At 41.7% G+C, this 20,567-nt stretch overlaps 1 protein-coding gene across 2 annotated transcripts in view; it reads left to right on the top strand.

Moving 5' to 3' along the window:
- The window catches only part of mark4b (MAP/microtubule affinity-regulating kinase 4b), a 64,567-nt gene that overhangs the window by 22,421 nt on the left and 21,579 nt on the right, over nucleotides 1-20,567 (top strand). For both annotated transcript variants that reach the window (XM_032512050.1, XM_032512052.1), the window contains exons 2-8: nucleotides 1,475-1,672; nucleotides 4,283-4,336; nucleotides 16,648-16,696; nucleotides 16,781-16,846; nucleotides 18,887-18,957; nucleotides 19,761-19,817; nucleotides 20,002-20,238. In XM_032512050.1, the coding sequence (XP_032367941.1) occupies nucleotides 1,475-1,672; nucleotides 4,283-4,336; nucleotides 16,648-16,696; nucleotides 16,781-16,846; nucleotides 18,887-18,957; nucleotides 19,761-19,817; nucleotides 20,002-20,238 (732 nt within the window). The remainder of the gene's footprint in view (nucleotides 1-1,474; nucleotides 1,673-4,282; nucleotides 4,337-16,647; nucleotides 16,697-16,780; nucleotides 16,847-18,886; nucleotides 18,958-19,760; nucleotides 19,818-20,001; nucleotides 20,239-20,567) is intronic.

The following is a 20,567-nucleotide window of genomic DNA, read 5'->3' as shown; positions in this document are numbered from 1 at the left end:
ATATATATATATATATGAACTTGCCTTTTTATTGTATCTGCTCTTAACAAAGACTGAAAAGAGTCTGAACACAGAAGACAACAGAGAAAAGGCAAAAACAAACAAGCAACTGTACATACATCAGTTGGCAATCTTGCTAATGGTCTGTCGCTGCATCAAAGCCGAATCGTCCACGTCCTGCAGTGATTCATTTAAATGCCCCTATTTCCCACTCACTCTTACTACTGCAAGTGGTCAGATGATTGGTCTAGCAGATAGTAAAGTATGAGATTTAGTGCCAAGCATGTAATGTTTTAGTTTTCTCATATCTAATTTTACATCCCTGATTTACCACTATTACCGTGCTGTTGTAAGGAGACAGTAATTCACAAACAAACTGCAAACGTCATGTGTATCGGCAGAGCGTTGGCCGCTCCGGGTAGATCCATGTGCCGATGTCCCCTCGTGTCAGACACAGCAACACATGTTGAACACCACTGGCCTCACAGCCACACATGAATGTGAGGAATGTAGACTAAGAGGGGTCAGATGAGATGCATAGGTAGCCGGGTTACTCTCTCTTTTTACTTTTGGGTGGCTGGTACCAGGCAGTAGTCACATACAGGACCAGAGTCAAGGGGACTAGGTGGAGATACTCTGGAGGGCATAGCTCTCTTTCACTCATTTATCCTCTTTATAAATATGTTAACCCCTACTGATGCTTAAACAGATTACAGAATACAACAAATACAGCATAACACTTTTTCAAAGCCTCAGTCAGTCTTAAAAGCAAATCTGCTATTTCTTTAGAATTCAGACAGGATAAGGATAAGATTGTTCATTTTTTTTATATTGTACAATTTTTACATAATGACAACCCTTATAGTCCATTTTCTTCATACATACTTACTGCAATACCTTTTAGGCACTGACCTCATCATTCAATACCAAATTTCAATACCTTACAAGTAAATCTCATCAGTGACTGTGAGCCAATAAGCATGCAGCATGCTTCTACCAACATCTAATAATGTTGGTGATTGGTTGTCTAACGTTACACGTTGTAGAGACACGCAGGGAAAACTCTACGTTATGCACAGAGATGGGTCTCACGTATTAGATGCTGAAAAATAAATTAAAAAGATCTGTGCCATAATGTATAGTGTAATTTTTTGTTGTTCTTTGTTAAAATGGATTTTACAAAATAGTTTAGGAAATGGTATTAAAATCACGGTATTGGTATTGGTACCGGTATGGAACATTTTTTAATGATACCCAGTCTTACTTATAATTAAATAATTTGCCTAGCAGGTCTCAGGTTTTCTTACTTTTCTTGTAAACGAGTTGTAGAACAGTATCGAGGAATAGAATACATGTAATTGAACGCAATAGGACATTTATAAAGCCCAGCAAAAAACAAACACTTTTATTAAAACGTAGTTTTACTGGTGATTGACCGCTCTCTGTTTTTCTCTCTCTCTCGGTCTCTCCTCAGCATACCTCCCTGTCGGGCAGCCGCTCGGAGAAGGGTACTGGCTGGTCGAGCCGCTCGCTTGGTGCCCGATGTCGTAACTCAATCGCCTTGTGTTCCGATGAGCAGCCACACATCGGAAACTACCGGCTCCTCAAGACCATCGGCAAGGGAAACTTTGCCAAGGTCAAGCTGGCACGACACATACTGACCGGCAGAGAGGTGAGTTTTAAAGAAAGGGGAAGATAGGAGTACTGCAAAAAATAAAGCCATGCATGCTGGGATTGATGAGGCTGAAGAAATGGGTAACAACCGGGGTTTGGGAGCCAGAAAAGAACCAGGTGCCCACAGATAGTTTTGAAAAGGGCTTTTCTATCAAGTTCAGAGCACCTTCTGTTAGCTTTTACAGCCAGCCAAATCTGTCTGGTCCCACAGCACAGTCAAACTCTTTGAAGAGAGATAGCCATGTTTTTCTTTTTTGTGGCTATATTCCTGTCTTTAAACGCACTGTAGTCTTCTTGTGAACCTGACCTACATTAGTTGAGTTAATAACTTCATCAGGCTCACCAGAAACGGTCTCGATCATGTGAGAGCTGTTGTTTTCCACCCATGTAAAGAAGAAGACAGTCATATATTGGTGGTTTATAGCGGTAGTTTGACACAGTCTTTGACCGGGTCACCACATGTTGTTAAGCCTCTTATGAAGCTTTGTTTGTGTGTTTAGTGGATTTCAGCGTCTGTGTTCTTTACATGTTGGGGGGGGGGGTTCTATAGAGAAACCTTTTGAGCCAAAAGCGACAATGAAATGGCCAAAACTACATAGCGCCCCTTTAATGCATGTTTTATTTAGTCCAGAACACGATGTTCAGCAGCCAATTGTCTGATGAAGATGATGACAGCCTTATGCTGTTTGGGAATTGAAATAGTTAGTAATAAATGGGTGGCAGTAGCTCAGTCCATAGGGAGTGGCAGTAACTCGGTCCGTAGGGAGTGGCAGTGGCTCGGTCCGTAGGGAGTGGCAATGGCTCGGTCCGTAGGGAGTCGCAGTAGCTCGGCCCGTAGCGAGTGGCAGTAGCTCAGTCAATAGGGAGTGGCAGTAACTCGGTCCGTAGCGAGTGGCATTAGCTCGGTCCGTAGGGAGTGGCAGTAGGGAGTGGCAGTGGCCGGTCAGTAGCGAGTGCAGTAGCTCGGTCGTAGGAGTGGCGAAGTAGGGCGTGGCAGGGCTCGGTCTGTAGGGGAGTGGCAGTGGCTCGGTCTGTAGGGAGTGGCAGTAGCCGGTAGTAGGGATGGCAGTAGGGAGTGGCAGTGGCTCGGTCTGTAGGGAGTGGCAGTAGCTCGGTCCGTAGCGAGTGGCAGTAGCTCGGTCCGTAGGGAGTGGCCGTAGCTCGGTCCTGGAGTGGCAGTAGGGAGGGCAGTGGCTCGGTCTGGGAGTGGCAGTAGCTCGGTCCGTAGGGAGTGGCAGTAGCTCGGTCGCGAGTGTAGGGCAGTAGGGAGTGGCAGTGGTCGGTTGTAGGGAGTGGCAGTAGCTCGGTCCTAGGGAGGAGTGCGCGTAGCGGGTCCATAGGGAGTGGCAGTAGCTCGGTCAGTAGGAGTGGAGTGGCAGTAGCTCGGTCCGTAGGGAGTGGCAGTAGCTCGGTCCGTAGGGAGTGGCAGTAGCTCGGTCGTAGGAGTGGCAGTAGCTCGGTAGTGGGGTGGCAGTAGCCGGTCCGTAGTGAGTGGCAGTAGCCGGTCCGTAGGATTTGGCAGTAGCTCGGTCGTAGTGGCAGGGCTTGTCTGTAGTGAGTGGCAGTGGCTCAGTCTGTAGGGAGTGGCAGTGGCTCGGTCTGTAGGGAGTGGCAGTGGCTCGGTCCGTAGGGAGTGGCAGTGGCTCGGTCCGTAGGGAGTGGCAGTGGCTCGGTCCGTAGGGAGTGGCAGAAGCTCGGTCCGTAGGGAGTGGCAGTAGCTCAGTCTGTAGGGAGTTGGGTTGGGAACCGGAGAGTCGCTGACTCAAGTCCACATATGGACCAAAATATGGTGGTGGACTGGTAGCTGGAGAGGTGCCGGTTCACCTCCTGGGCACTGCCAAGGTGCTCTTGAGCAAGGCACCGAACCCCCAACTGCTCGGGGCGCCTTTCCATGGGCAACCCCCCCACTCTGACATCTCTTCATTTAGTGCATGTGTGTGTAATTCAGGCCAGCCTGAATGTGTGTAATAACAGAGTGTAAATTGTAATTTCCCCTGTAAGACTAATAAAAGATACATTATTATTATTATTATTATTATAAATATAATTAGAGGTGAACTGATTAGTCAATTAATTTATCAAAAAATTTAACAGCAACTACTTTGAAAAATGAACAGTTTGAAGCCAGTTTAATAATTTCAAAAAAATCAACCTTTTTCTTATTCCAGTGTCTCAGTTGTGAAGATTTACTGCTGCTCTTTGTCTTAATTTCTAGTAAATGTAATATGTTTGGGTTTGTTGATTGGACAAATCGAGACAATGAGAAATCAGCTTGGGTTATGGGAATTTTTAACAGGCATATTTTTGAATTTTCGGACCTTTTGCAAACCAAATGATTAATCAAGAAAATCATCATCAGATGAATTGATACTAAAATGAAACATGCTGTAGTAGTTTCTTCAACATAGCGTAAATAAAGTCAAGCAGAACAAATGTAAACCTTTGTGCTTAAATGCATTCCAGTGCAATAGATCAGGAATTAATACTACCTTTAATAAACTTTTATTATTGGATTTTTGTTAAGATTGTGTTAGCAGGATTTGTTGCAACATATGTCTTCTTTGTTAGATTGTTTTTATTCATTTATTTCTCTATTGTTTTCCACTAGGTTGCAATAAAGATCATCGATAAAACACAACTGAACCCAACCAGCCTACAGAAGGTAAGTGGCATGTAGACTTTGTGTGTAAAGATGAATCAGTGACAGAATCATAAAACACGCTCACAGATGTTTTTGGTTCTTTGGCTGGCTTTTAAAGTTATTACCGTACATGCTGTCTTAGCTAGCGATTAGCTGTTAGCTAAACAAATTTTGCTTTCTGTTTATTCAGTGGTGCGCAGAGGGTTTATGGTGCTGATTTATAATGTATATAGTATTAATATATATAATATATATATATATATGTATATATATATGTGTGTGTGTGTTGTGGGTGTGTGTGTGTGTGTATATATATATATATATAATGTGTGTGTGTATATATTATGTGTGGTATGTGTGTATAAAAATATGTGTATATATATGTGTATAGTATGTATATATATAGATATACTATAACACACCATATATATATATATATATATATATATAATATATATATATATATATATATATATATATATATTATATATATATGGTGTGTACTGTACATAGTGTTGTACCTTTGACGTTTTATGATTTTTATTTTATTTTATTTTTACTGGAAACATAGATAGATATGTAGTATGTTTCTGAGTCACGTCATAGCTTGTTAGCCTAAGGCATGGTCTCAAACTCTTTTATATACGGACGTTTTCCAGACGTCAATGGAAAAGAAAGAATGGGAAATTTACTTCCTGAACCCAAGGTCTCTCAGAGGAGTGGAGGGACTGTTGAGCTCTATTCTTGGTCGGTTACATAAGATTACAACATTGTAATCTTATTCCAGCGTCTTAGATTTGCTTCTGTTCTTTGTCTTAATTTGTAGTAAATGTAATATGTTTGGGTTTGTTGATTGGACAAAAGAGACAGGCACCCGAGTCAGAACAGCGGCCATTCTTAACGTTTCACCTCCGTTAGCGTTACCAGTGTCCCCCCCCCCCCCTTCGCTTTTAGCCATCTTTACACTTATCTAAATTTACCAGACAAAAAGGGGGATAAGGCACCAAAATGTGGTAGGACTGGATCTGGACGGGAAGGACACTTATATACTGGTTTCTGCCGGGTCTGAGGGGATGTCACTGCTGGACATCTTCTGGTTTTGAGGGGAAATAAGCTTGATGTGTTTTTCATCTGCTGTACTAAGTTTCCTTGTCTGACCACTGCGTCTACGATCCTCAACGTTACCTGACCTACAAGAATTGATGCTGGTTTGAAGGCAAAGAGTAGTACCACTAAATATTGATGTGATTGTGATTTAGATTTATTTTTTGTACACTCACTTTGCCTATTGTAAATTTATTAAAATAAACAATCATTATTTATATTTTTGAAAGCATTCTTAGTTTATAGCCTTTTTTTGCACCTGCCTTAGACTTTCGCGCAGTACTGTATGTATGTGTATATGTATATGTTTCTCTCAGATGACCCTTGCGTGCAGCAGTTGTCTGACTGTTGACCTTTTGGTTGTTATGCCACAGTGTTACTCAAGCTGTTACTGGTTGAATCAACAGGGAGAATTTGTTATATGTTGAGACAACAGACCTGCTTGGCCACAGAGAAAATGCGTCTTTTCAACTTGAGCTGTTGCACTGCTATGTGATTAAAAAGCGTGTCTGTCCAGTTTTAAGGGTGATTTGGTTTCTTTTGTACAATTAATATAGTTTCCTAGAGACATTTTAATAAGCCGGTGAAGCTTGGAGTTCTGCTTAGTGTCAGCATGACATAACTAACATTTGTCCACACAGTCCACTGGAACTAACTAGGTTAAATACTTGGGGTGATGTACGTCACTGAATGCTTGTCCAGGGCCAAGTATTAACTAGCTACATGTGTTGCACTCATAGCTCTAATGAGATTAGGCTCTCTCCTGTCTGGACTTGGCCTGCTGCCGCTATTTGTGCGTGTGTGTATATGTGTGTGTGACATGTATGTGTTAATTGAGAGTGATCTAATGAAACAAAATTGAGTCAGAAGCAAGGCCTCAGGGCTGCATTATATTTTTAAGCAGTTGTGGTGTTTTCTCATCTGGATTTGTTGGTGGAATATTACTTCCAATAATGAAACATTTGTTGGCTATCTGTAATAAATGCTTCATTAGACAGGTGTTAAGATTTTGACTCCATCTTGGTATATTTCATGCTATAGATGCAGGTTAACTTCTGAAAAGTTTATGAGATCATTCTAAAAACAAATACAATATTGGCACCAGTTTGTTTAGGGTTGCAGCATCTAACCTTAATTACCACTATTGATTAATGTGTTAATTATTCCTTTCAATTGATTAATTGTTTCGCCTATTAAATGTCGGATAATAGTAAAAGTAGCTCTTCAAAATACAATAGTCGTCTCTTCAGATCTACAATTTTTCTTTTTTGATTTTAAAAAACAACATTCCAAAATCGAGATAGGTTTACAATGATAAAATCATAAAAGCATAAAATACTTGCGTATGAAGAAGCTGGTACCTGCAAATGTTTAGTTTTTTTGTTTTGAGAACTGACTCAAACAGTTAAAGGTCCCATGGCATGAAAATTTCACTTTTTTTTAAGATATGCGTTGCCCCAGCCTGCCTGTGATCCCCAGTGGCTAGACATGGCGAAAGGTGTAAACCGAGCCCTGGGTATCCTGCTCTGCCTTTGAGAAGATGAAACCTCAGATAGGCCGATCTGGAATCTTGTTCCTTATGAGGTCATAAGGGGCAAGGTTACCTCCCCTTTCTCTGCTTTGCCCACCCAGAGAATTTGGCCCACCCATGAGAAAAAGAGAGACATCATTGCTTTCAAACGAGCAAAGTGGCAGTCGGTCAAGGCCACACCCCCACCCTCCACCTTAATTGACTCAATACTGTGGCCTTTAAAAGGCATGAACAGAATGCTTTTTTGTCATTTAGAGATAGTTTTAACCTTGTGTGTGTGTGTTGCGTGATGGGTTCTGTTCTCACAGTTCATACAAGTCACTCTTTGTTCAGCGGCCACTCCGCTGACCAAACCGTGGCCTTGTCTGATCATGAGTGTTCTTCATCAACACCTTCACTAAAACAAATAACACTCTCCGTTGCATCATCGTGATCAATACTGCATCACAGCTAGCCTATTGATGAATACTCAGCTGATTAGCTAACCAGTCCAGGCTGGGTTTTGACTCTATTGATAAGACAGAGTTGGATTATTAATGGGGTCTGGCTCTGTGCGTTGGTTGATCCACCAGGCCTTTGTACAGGCAGGATTTATGCGTCTGTTTGCTGACTGTTTACGTCACAACTAAATAAAAAAAAATATATATAATCGCCTATTAAACTAAACATGGCAATAAGTGTAATTTCTCACATTTGGCTGGTGAAATCCCAATTCTTTTAGTTCTTGGTTTTGTAATTCTAATCCAACTTTAATTCTCTAGTCAGAAGAGTTGGAGTCAGTGCCTTTTCAAATAAACTTTGTGTCTCTGCTGTGTACACATTTGGAAGAGTATTAATATATCTGTTATGGTTGTGTGTGCGTGCATGTGTGTGGCAGAGTGATAGTGGTTTAGGACTACATAGTGCAGCGCTGCCAGTTGTGTCCTGTCAGCATTATTGCTGATAGTGTGTTGTATAGGACACACCATGCATGCTACCAGGTGACACTGTCTCTCTCTTTGTTTGTCTCTGTCTGTCCTCTCTCTCACTGCCTGTCTCTTTTTTTCCAAAATGTATTCTATAGTATTCACAGTTGGGTTGAAATAGAAGCACAGTAGCTTCAGTCCACTCTAATTCTTTGCTCTCTTTCTCTTCACACTCTCTTACACATCAGTCTATATTTTACCATCTTCTTCTCTGTGTTGTCATTTTAAACTCAATTTCTCTCGCCCTCTCCCCTCCCCTGTTCTAATCACTCACTACACAGTGGCTCCTAAAATCATTTCAGTGATGTAGGAGCTGTGAGGTTTTAGTGGAGTTTCTATTGTACAGCCAGTACTGCCAAAGTGCCTCTGTGCAAGCTCCCTGCTTCACCCATGCAATCTGTTGTTGATGTATAATCTAGACCCCACGCTTGATCAAATCATGAAGTCTTCGTCACAGGTTTCATCAAAATCAATCAAAACTAAATTTGCCAAAATTGTAAATGGTACTTGTAAACTCATTAAATAAGTGTAAGTAGATTGGAAAACCAAGTATTGTCTTCTGTTTTTGCCCAAACCTACTAAAGAGCATTTAGTAGACTGCACGTGTGTAGGCCTGCACGACTAATCGTTATAAAATCGCGATCTCCATTCACGCTGTTCATGAATTAATTATTAAAACATTTAGATTTTTTTTCATGACTTTGATTCTTATTTAATTTTACGTGGTGACTGCATCACAAACGCTACTACTTTCTTCTGACTTTAAAAATAGGTTTTAAAGCGCTGCAATGCTCTCCCTTCTCTTTATTGAAGCCTCTGTGGTTACAGGATTGTGGTGATGAGCAATGTGCTATAGGTGCCAAGAAAATATATGTTTGGTACTGCCAATTAGTTTAGTTTTGTCATGGTTCCAGTTTGCAATAAACATTATACTTTTGTGAGAAAAAAATCGTCATATCAATTCTAAGCTAAAAAATTGTAATTCATTTTTTTCCCCGAATCATGCAGGCCTGCATGTCTGCCAATGCTGAGCAATTTTCCAAATTGCAAAGCTGCACCCTCTGTAAATGGTTTATTCTGGTTTACGATCTGCCTTTGGGTGTTTGTTGTCTTAAACAAGAATATATAAATCCATTTGCAAAGGTCTTCCATAAGCAGCGTTGGAAATCCTGATGTCAGATTGTCCTACTCACACCTGAACGCACCTGACATTAGAAAGTACATTAGAACTGATTAGTTTACTGAATCGCAATTTAATCTTTTTGGGAATACCTTACTTAAAATATGCTGTTGTCTTATTTCTTAGTTTCATATCTTAAAACTTCACGGCTGTAATAACAACATACTGTACTGTCCACTCTTCCCAGCCGTGTGTGTTGTTGGATAATCTGCCAGACGATGGAGGGCCCCATCAAAAGCCCGGTGTTACTTTGAGAACAGGAGGATTTTGTGGGCAGCCATCCAATGTTTTGTATGTGCACAAAAGTAAAGCGTATGTGTGTGCATGCAGGACAATGTTTGGGCCACCATCTAATGCTGTGAAGTGTGTTTTTGTCCCTCGCTCAGGCCCCCTCAGCCAGGAGCTGAATTCCAGACAGGCAAACAAAAGGAACGGTCGGGAGGGGTGGGGGTGCTGTTATTGAGGCTTTGGCACAGGAGCAAGGACCCTGAGAAAGACAAGATATAGAGCAGAACCAAAAAGAACAGTGTGTGTGTGTGTTTGTGTGTACATGTGTGTGTGTGTACGTGTGTGTCTACGTGTGTGTCTACATGTATGATAACGGGCGGATGGACTCACAGCCCGACACGGTCTCTGCTCTGCCTTTGTATGGACGTGTAATACCATTATCGGCATTGCTATTGTATGCAGTATATTGTCCCTGTGTGGGTGACTGTGCGTAATCATCTTGTTGCTGCTGTATGCATTGTTGTTATTGTGCCAGTGTGTAAAGTGAATAATTAGACAATAAAGAGACAAGAGGGCGGACAGAGCCAAAGCAGAAGGTTTCCCCACAAGCTCATCTTCAAAGCAACAGTAAATAGAACAGCAGAAGAAGAGAAGTATGATGCCCTGCCTTGGTCTTTTGCTTGTGTGCCATCACCCTCACCTTACTGTATCTTACTCAGCAAACCTACTAAAACTATATTTCATTCTCCTTATAAAAGCTGAGTCAAGGCTTCTTATGATCTGGGTCAAACAGCCAGCTATATGAGGTCTGAATTAAACTCCAGCTTCTCTTCATTAACGGTTCAGCTCCTCTCATCGACCAGCCGGGGAGCTCCAATTACTGCTGTACATTAAAGTAATGGAGGTATCTGGGGTGGTGGGTGTTCTTGTAGTGGGCGTTTTTATTGGGATAATGTAGAAGGGCTGCTCTCCCAGCAACAGGCAACAAAGGGAGAATCCAGGTCAAAAGTCTATTCAAATGTTCCCCAGCGACAATAAAAAAGCGCAAAGGCGAATCCTTGATTAACGTTGCTCATTAAAGTGCCCCGAAACATTCGGCAGGAAACTGACAGTTTGGTTCATTACTGTTTGCCTTTATCCTTGAGTGAGGCAATCCAAATGTGCTGAAGGTGCTCATAGAATGTATGTATGTAGAAATTCCCTCTGTGTAGATACACATGTCTGAAATGTCTCAGGCAGAAGTAGAGAAGAAGCCGGTTTCATGATTTGGTCATAAACAACAGAGTCTTTTGCTGTTACTTTAGATGTGTCTGGCGATTTCAGCATGAGCCCTTACTGATAGAAGTTCCCTAATATTGTCATCTCTACAGTTAAGGCTGTTTTATGCCCCTGCGGAGGCTCCATGCAGAACTTTTGCCGTAGCCTATGTAAGTGGCCCGATGGTTTATACCTGTGTGCTGGTGTGTGTGTCGAGCCGGCATGTGTCTGTGTGGGGAGTTTGTGGGAGAGCGAGGGCGAAGTGAGAGAGTGACGGCGACTTAGCTTTGGAGCGATTAGAGACTCTAGAGTCATAGTGAGAGAAACAAAGTGTCTCCCCTGTGCTTTCTGACCATCTGTAGCAGGAAAAGGTACCTCATTCCATGTTGTTTATCTAGGAAGAGAACCAGGAAATGAGTTGGGGGAAATGCAACCAAGCCACGGCCGAGCGATGCAACGTGTAGTTACATTTTTTTGACAGGTGCACGTCAGGCTACGGCGTAGGGTCCAGCGCAGGTTGTTGTCTCCACGTACCTACTTAAGTAGCAACAGTGTAGATTTTATAAATAAAACAAAATAGGGTGAATGTTCCATGCACTTTGCACTAGGAAGCTGTCAGGGTAATGTCTGTCTAATGTCCGGTCCAACTGATTCGGACATTGCGTTCTGACATGGAGTTTCTCCAGGTAATGTCTAAGTAAGTTCAAGGTTGCAGTGCGTGTGTGAATTTCCTGAACCTGTTCAGTCATACCAGAACCAGACACAACGTAGCTACATTGCCAACTTTTTTCAACGGGGGACCTTCAAAGGAACACCAATGATGATGAGTGTTTTCTCCAAATGGACTGGCTTTGATTGACCTGTGCCTTGCTGAAGAGCACCATGCCAGTAGTTTAGATGAAGAGGACTTGTGCCTTGAAGCCTAGTCTAGTCAGTCTAGCCTGGTTTCATTCAGAGTTTACACACACACACACACACACACACACACACACACACACACACACACAGAGGGTTATTCACAAGAGGCACTCTGACGTGGGAGTAGAGAGAGGCCTGTGTGTTCATTTGTCCCTCTCATTCTCCCGTTCTTCTCACTCTCTTGCCCCTTAGTGTCTCTGGTGTCGTGATTGGCTGTGGCTGATAAGAGGAGGAGTAGACAACTACAGTGTTTTAGACTGTGTTGTGCGGTAGAGATGTGACATGGCTGGCTATTTAAATATATCAGCTAGACAAGCATTTTCTATTTTCAATTCCTCATTTCTCCATTTCAACATCACCCTGCGTGCGTCCTCTCTCTCTCTCTCTCTCTCTCTCTCTCTCTCTCTCTCTCTCTCTCTCTCTCTCCTCTCTCTCTCTCTTCTCTCTCTCTCCTCCTCTCTCTCTCTCTCTCTCTCTCTCGTTGTGTGGTTTACGTGAGTGTACTTGAAAAAGGAAAAATACAGATAACAGCCTGGAGAAACAAGTCAAAGGTCGACAGACTGGCAGACCAGACACATGAATCAAACCCACGCAGCACTACTCTTAAAGTGAGAAAGAGCGCGGGGGAGGGGGGGGGGGACTCAACTGTCAGTCATTAAGTTGCTTTGTGGTAGAAAAGCAGTGAGAGCTTTGACTTAGCAGTTGATTAATAATTCCTGGCATGGACAGAGACACAGAGAGGATGTAAACACTCAGACGTTGATTCATTTTGCCTGCAAAGAGGGAAGAGGATGCTGGAAAATAATATACCACGATTGGATATTGAAATACTATCTGGAACTTAGATAAGGGCTTAGTAAATATTTGTATTTTGTCCAGAAGAGTTTGAAAGCATATATTTATCATTTGGATTGTTTTCTTTCCGCTAGACTGAAGTAAGGCATGTTATGGAAGCAACATAGCCCAAAATCTCAAAATTGATTAGTGCATGAATGAAACAAGGTTTTTCCTTCATCCATAAAAATCAACATTTTATCACATGACGACTCCACATGGCGGTGTGCGTGTGCGTGTGCGTGTGCGCGTGCGCGTGCGTGTGTGCGCGTGCGCGTGTGTGTGTGTGTTCAGCTCTATCCATGTGCTTGTCGTTCCATGACTTCCCACAATCCCCCGGGAAGCCGGAGATTCAGGTCCAGGGAGGGATTAATACCTGGGTTGGCATGGCAACTGTGACGCGGGGCTATTGCCATGGCAGATAACCAGGAAGAAAGGGGGAACATAATAAGGCAAGAGAGTGAAGTTGTTCTGACGGATCAGTGGACAAATGCTGCATTCAGACGTGATGGGAAAAATCAGACATTCTTTGCTTTTAGCAAGAAATGTTTTTAATCTACAAAATGTTTGTAAAAGTGTAATAAGAAAGCAAATTACTACCCCACAGCACAACATTAGAGCAGTATGAGCTAAGCATTGATTGACGTGTTTAAATCAATACCAGTGACTCAACAATTTCCTGGCCAGCTGCTGAGGTTTCTGCTTCTCAAGTCTCTTTTCAGCCACACTCTGTTTTTCAGGAGAGGATTAGCCAAAATTTCTTCTTAAAGCTCAGATGAACAGCTGATGCACCATGCACTTAATTCAATTGCACACACACTCCCAGCGGACCTGTGGGGGTGTTTATACGATGCCATTTCCCATTTTAAGAGGAATTGAGTAGAAAAAAAACTGATGGAGAATAAGAAGAATAGTAAACTAATGTGTATAACACAATTACCAGATGGAGATTATTTCCTGTGGTTCATACGTGTGCATGCTTAGGTAGGTAGGTATGTTGTGTGTGTGTGGTGTGTGTGTGTGTGTGTGTGTGTGTGTGTGTGTGGTGTGTGTGTGTGTGTGTGTGGTGTGTTGTGTGTGTGTGTGTGTGTGTGTGTTGTGTGTGGTGTGTTGTGTGTGGTGTGTGTGTGTGTGTGTTGTGGTGTGGTGTGTGTGTGTGGTGTGTGTGTGTGTGTGTGTGTGTGTGTGTGTGTGTGTGTGTGTGTGTACTTTTCTGGGTCTTTTGTATACCAGGAATCTGTCTCAGGTGATATATGTGAAAACACGCACACACAGGCATACACACGTCGTCTCAGGCAAAAAGTGAAGTTATGTCATCGTGAAGGTGTCGTGTTACTTCACTGCAAGTAAGCACATTCCTTTAGCATGTGGCATGAAGGAAATTCAAATGTTGTTTCAAAAGAAGATTGATAACCAAAGGATGCAGGAAGAAAAACATATTGTCTTTGACTGGTCCTACACAGCAGCTGCCATGTCTACAATGTTTAGTATATTAATTAATGGCATTAATGAATATGAAGCAGGGTGTATGTAAGTCAGTACTTAGTCAGCCCTTCCTTAATGAGTAGGATAGACGGTTAAAAACATCCATCTGTTAATCAAATATGTACCACTGTAGTCTCTTCTTTCCTAGTTACTGACATCTTCTGCGCTGTTTTGCTAATTTTTTCTGTACTTTTTGAATATTTAACAAAATAACATTCTGTAATGTCTGTGTTATTTTTTTAAATCTAATGTTTTGGTTTGGGTTAGTCTGTCTTTCTTAGTTCTGAGTTATATATTGTAATTTCTTTCTACTTTACTTATTCATTTATATTTTTCGTGTGTGTGTAAAGCACTTTTTAACTGTTTTAAAAAAAGTGCTACATAAATACAACTTTACATGCATATGCACTAAATACCGACTCAGTCACTGAAGCTGCAAGCAAGTGTCCGTCTATATAATGTCTCCCTCTGTCTTGAATGTGATGACTTCAACTTGCTTCACACGGCAGCTCTTTTACCTAAAGCCTGGAGCATTCAGGAATGTACCGGTAGACAATGCATCAAAAGCCAGTTAACTCACATTTTCCTTTTTGTTGGTCTTTTTGGATCAACAACAATCTTTGTATTTGTTTGTCAGTTTGTCACTGATTTAAGGTCATCAATCAATCACCTTAATCACCGTGAGTTGGTCTTAGTGATTCTCTGATAGTATACAAATAAGAAAGTGTAACCATAAGAACATGAAAGTTGGGGATTGTATCTGGTTTTATTTTATAATAATAGAGATTTAGGGGGGGGGGGTCTCCCAGGGCAGCAGGGTGTCGGCTACAAAAATGAAGGCATCAGTGCATTCCTGCTTTAGAATTTTCTCTCCTCTTTGTCTTTTTCTTTTCTTTCTGTGCTCTCACATTTTTCACTTGTGTAATTTATTCCTAGAGCGTTTTAAACAAGGCAGTTTTGCTGGGAGTTTTACAGAGCAATAAGTAACACTTCTAATCCAAAACAAGATGCTAATACACATCAGTTTTACTTCTTGCTGTGTAACCCCCCCCACGCTTTCATTCAGATTGTTTTCTTGTCTTTTCCTCTCTCTACGCCCCTCATCTCCTGTGCATTGTTAATCTGCCTCATTTTCTATTTCAGTTTGGGTTTCCTGCAGATACAGAAATAGTCCACACACACACACACACACTCTGTGAGGATTCTAGCATGGCGCTTTCCCTCTGTAATCTTTTAAAGTTCACAGACAAATACATTACTGTAATTAGAGAGAGGGAGAGAAGCATCAGAGTGGCAGGATGAGGCAGCAATCTGGAGCTCAGTGATGGATAAGGTGTGGGGGCAGAGGGAGAGCACACCCAGGGGAGGGGGGCCCCGCTGTCAGCCTAGCACCAGTGAGACACTCCCTTGGGTGTCCCAGGTCTAGATGGGGTCGGAAAGATAAGTGAGGGGAACAGTGGCGCTATACACCAGCTGTGGATTGTATGAATTAGCTAAAGAACAATTCAGTCAAGGATTAAATGAGGAGTAATTCATATGTAGATGTGAGTAGGCCGACCTCCTTTTCCAAAAAGTCAAAAACAAAGAAAAGAGCATTTACTTTTAGGGCCCTATCTTGACCCGGCAAGCCCGACGTAAGTGTCTTTGCTAGTTTAAGACCGACCGGTTGTTAATTTCCCGTCTAGCACCCACGTCTTTAGAACAGCAAATGCACGTCCTGTGCCCTTCTTTGCACCCAAGGGTGTGCTGGTCTTACAGGGAGGTGTGTTCAGGTGCACTCTTGGCATATTGCTATCTTGCGGCAGCTGAAAGTGACCGCGCCATTGACCAACAGAAACCTGGTCTAAAGTCAATAGCTCAGCATTTCATTACATTTTAAGAGTGCATTAGTAAAATGGGCCTATAGGCTTGTGCACAGCACAGCACAGCACAACACACTCGCACACTCACACACACACACACACACACACACACACACACACACACACACACACACACACACACACACACACACAGGGAAGCACGGTAGCAGACACACATGCAAAAGCTTACAGATACAAATATTACGCTGCAAGACGGCCATCATAATAGCAACGCACCTGGCTTTTAAAGGGAATGGAAGGTGACTTCTGATTGGTTTATTGCATGTTACGCCCAACCCCCACCTATGAATTAACGAAGATACTAAGTACAACTCTTTTGAACCACGCACCCAAAGCACAGACCCTTTATTTGGACACGCACCTGCGCCATGCGTTCACTCCGGGCGCTCAAATCGTTAAAACATGACCCTCAGATACGTTTTTAATTCACAAAAGTACATTTAGTATTATTTGTTGTGTCTCCATATATTGATTGTAACCATGCATTCAGCATATTGTATATGTTTCACGGTTCTTCACACAAAAACTCTCATCTATAACATACAATATTAAACACCTTCTACTGTATATACTGATTTTTATGGAATGAACGCGACTTTAACTTAACCATTTTAATTATTTTGAAGTCTTCAGCATTGATCAACATCTTAATGTGTCGAGATAATGCTGCAAAAATTATATATGTATTTTTTTTTATTTTGTACGAAATGGCAGCTCTTAAACTGAAGTTAATTACACATCACGAAAATAACACGCACGACTTTAAAATTCAAGCAGTTTTCATACAGCAGTTTAAATTGTCGTTTTCCTTTTACTGTTATGATAATTTAGTTTTTTGTAATTTCAAATATTCATATATTTCAATGTGAGTGTAGACCTTTGTGTTATCTTCTAATTGAGACAAAAGAAATTTGGGTCTGACTGTTCACTTTCTCTTTTTTTCCCAGCTGTTTCGAGAGGTACGCATCATGAAAACTCTGAACCATCCCAACATCGGTGAGTTACACTCCAGATAATTATCTTGTGTGTGTGTTTCCATGCTTGCCTTTGTGTTAACGCCTCATCTTTTGTGTGTTATAGTAAAGCTGTTTGAGGTGATTGAGACTGAGAAGACTCTCTACCTGATCATGGAGTACGCAAGCGGAGGTGAGTGACATCCCCACCACCACCATCGTGGCCAACTATTGAATGGTGCCAGTTAGATTGATTTCTTTGACTGAGATATACAGTACAACCGATGAACTCATTAATATAGGGTATAAAAGATTTAGTCTATTCCCTTTTCCCTCCATTTTCATTATTGAAATGTCTAGTCTTTCTCTGTGAAAAAGGCAATCACTTTTCTTTATGGTTTTCTCTACTTCCCTTTGTTGTGCTCAACTTATCATTGTGCTCTTTAACATTTTTTTCCACTGTTTCCCATGCACTTTTCTATTTTTGCAGCTTTCTGTTGTTTTTTCCTTTCTTCTTGTGATCCTTTAATCTCTCTCCGCTGCTCTTTCTGGATGTTGTGTGATCTCTTACTTCCCATGCCTAATAAGGAGGCCGCAGCTCACCAGCTGACATGCTGCTCTGTTCAACTCAACTTCAGCCCATTTTTGACTTTTTAGGATCTCTAAGGTCAAATGGTTGGCTGGAGTACACACACACACACACACACACACACACACACACACACACACACACACACACACACACACACTCGCACACTCGCACATATATACAAACACACACATACACAAAGTATATATGGAGACCTGCACACAAACATTTGAGTTTCTATAATATGAATGCAATACCAAGTTTGGAAATATCAGGATTGATTTTTAATGGGTCATGTCATACAAATATAACACAAGTTATTACCACATACACATACCCATATGCCCTTACTCATTTCACATTTAAGCCACCTACACATGATCCGCCGTAAAGCTGGTCTGTGCTGGCTGTTTCATTGTTTTCCTATGCGAAGAGCGGTGGAGACAACTCAAAGGAAGCTCTATCTTTGGTGTGGTGCACCGCTCGGAATTGCCACCTAGCGCTGTGCTCAAGAATCAAATCATTTCAACTTTGAGATTATTGCCAATGACCTTGCAAGGTGCAACAATGAAAGGAGGTTACCAGAAGCAATGATGACGTGCACTGTACCTGCGAACCGTGCATTGTGCCTGCCCTATGCTCTGTGCCCTACCTCACATTCTTTTCATGTGTAGGCGGATTTATCCCAGGTTTTAACCCTTTACGGTATTGCTACATTTGTGCAAGCTTGGCGCAGATATTTTATAACACTTAAACACACATCAACACATACTGAGGGAATAAACAATCTAAATTTGCATGTATCTTTTGCAAGTGTTGTATGAGTTTGAGGGAGTTAAAATTTGCTGGGAAGTGGGCAGGAGTGTTGCAGCAAAGATACAGTGCTGAGCATTGATGTATGCAAAAAGAATGAGAACCAAAACTGTTAATAAGGACAACCTAAGTGCTGGAAGGGTTGCACAATATTGACAAAATGTAATATTGTGAATATTGCAATATCAGTATTAATTTTGATATCTTTAAACATATTATTTATATACAACATATATTTCTTAAACAAAAGTAACGGGAAAACATCAAAATAACAAATTATACAAGTTTTCTTACATCACAAGGTTAATTTCAGCGGACTGTCATATTGGACTGGTTCAACATTTATAAATGAATAAAGACCATGTCTACAGAACAGGACATGTTATATAATATAACAAAATATATAAATAAAAATAACTGGACACAACTTCTCTTTCTCTTCTCTGATTTGTTCCGTTTTGTTGTCTCTGTTTCTTCACTTGCGCTGTCACTCTGTTGAAATACTGTATGCACACACATCACGTGGTACGCTCCATAGGGTTTGTCACGTAGTGGACCCGTGTGCTGAAATGTACCAACAACAAGTCGCACAGTAACTGGCCAATGAAACATGATCATTACAGCGTTTCAAGCGGCCTCTAAATCAAACGCAACTAAGCCACACAACCAGCGGACGGGACTCTAAAAATAAAATAGTGCATCCTTATTGCGATACTGAGTCAATCTTCCTTGCACCCCTAGTGACAGTTCCATGTTACTATTGTACCATATACTAGTAACTGCCATGCTTGCCTGAACTACAGTAATGCCTTTTTTTTTTTTACACTCCAGGTGAAGTGTTTGACTACCTCGTGGCTCATGGCAGAATGAAGGAGAAGGAGGCCAGAGCCAAGTTCCGACAGGTCAGTTAAGTCAAAGTCAAGTCAAAGTCTGCTTTAATGTCAATTTCTTCACATGTCAAGACATACAAAGAGATCGAAATTACGTTTCTCTCTATCCCACGGTGTAGACAAGACATATTTTACCAATTAGGTCCACAGACAAAAATAAGAAGGCACATACAATGAAGAAAATAAGAGCAGCCAAATTTGAGTTGAGAATGTACAATTGTGCATACGCATACTAAGCGTCATACCTTACCTCAGTCGTCTGTCTGTCTGTCTGTCTGTCTGTCCCTCCCTACAAAAAAAATAGCTGCCCTTATGTCCCTGGTCAGATGTTGACATATGACAGCCAGCTATTCAATGTGGTTAGAAAACTGAGCATAACAAAAATAAAAGTCAGGACTGATTTAAGAGAAGAGGAGGGGACATAATGTATTAATTCATCTTGTCAACGTTACAAGAGCTGAAATCTGAGCTACTTCAGAGTCCGAGTTGATGTGACTTGTTGTTTTTAGTCCTTGCTTTGCTTGTAACTGGGCGGTGTAAACCTGAAGCTGACCAATGCAGGAATGAAGAAATGCAGTACAGCTTTCCACTGTGGTTCAGACCAAATAAAAGAAAGAGTAGGTGTGATCGCACACAAAGAAAGATAGTTTCTGCTTTTTGTTCGTGATGTTGTGTTATATTGTTGGTGAAGAAGGGCGTGTGAATGTGGGACTTGAGCTCCTAGTTTAGCTTCCTTTTACGTGTTCAGTGTACGTGTAAGTACAAACATTAGGTGCAATTATTATCATAATATTGTCTTCTTTTTCTCTCCTCAGATTGTCTCAGCGGTGCACTACTGTCATCTGAAGAACATTGTTCACAGAGACTTGAAGGTGATTAGACAGTGTTACAAGAAAAAAATTAAAAGGATTTAACAATCTTGAGATAAGCAGAGATCTGTGAAAGGCTCTGTCTCAATCAGTAACACATTAAACAGACTGCATGCACTCAGCTTTTCAGTAACAGTACTTGATTATAGATATTTTTCTGTGTCACTGTCTATGTTGTTTTGTGCAGGCGGAGAACCTGCTACTAGACGCCGACTCCAACATCAAAATAGCCGACTTTGGCTTCAGTAACGAGTTCACTGCGGGCAGTAAGCTGGACACGTTCTGCGGCTCCCCGCCCTATGCCGCCCCAGAGCTCTTCCAGGGGAAGAAGTACGACGGTCCAGAGGTGGACATCTGGAGCCTGGGTGTCATCTTGTACACACTGGTCAGTGGGTCCTTGCCCTTTGACGGACAGAACCTAAAGGTGGGTGACGTGGAGGCTGTTTATGTCCAGTATGAAGTCATTTGAGCAGACAGAAAGCTGGCGTACTGCAGTTAGAACATGGGGTGCAGTGCGCAAGAACTATGTGTGCTTTGTTGTTTTCCCTCACTTATTATTGGTATTATAAGGAAGAAAAAGAATGTACTATAGAGACATTATTCTGGGTTCATTTTAGATACAGTCAATGCACTTTGCCTAGACAGCTCAGTTAGTAGAGCAGGCACCCATATATAGAGGTTTATTCCTCGACGCAGCGGGCCCGGGTTCGACTCCGGCCTGCTGCCCGTTGCTGCATGTCATTCCCCCTCTCT

The sequence above is a fragment of the Etheostoma spectabile genome, chromosome 3, assembly GCF_008692095.1.
Source record: "Etheostoma spectabile isolate EspeVRDwgs_2016 chromosome 3, UIUC_Espe_1.0, whole genome shotgun sequence".
Lineage (NCBI taxonomy): Eukaryota > Metazoa > Chordata > Actinopteri > Perciformes > Percidae > Etheostoma > Etheostoma spectabile.
The sequence above is the reverse complement of the archived record's forward strand: the minus strand, read 5'-3'. Positions and strand labels throughout refer to the sequence as shown.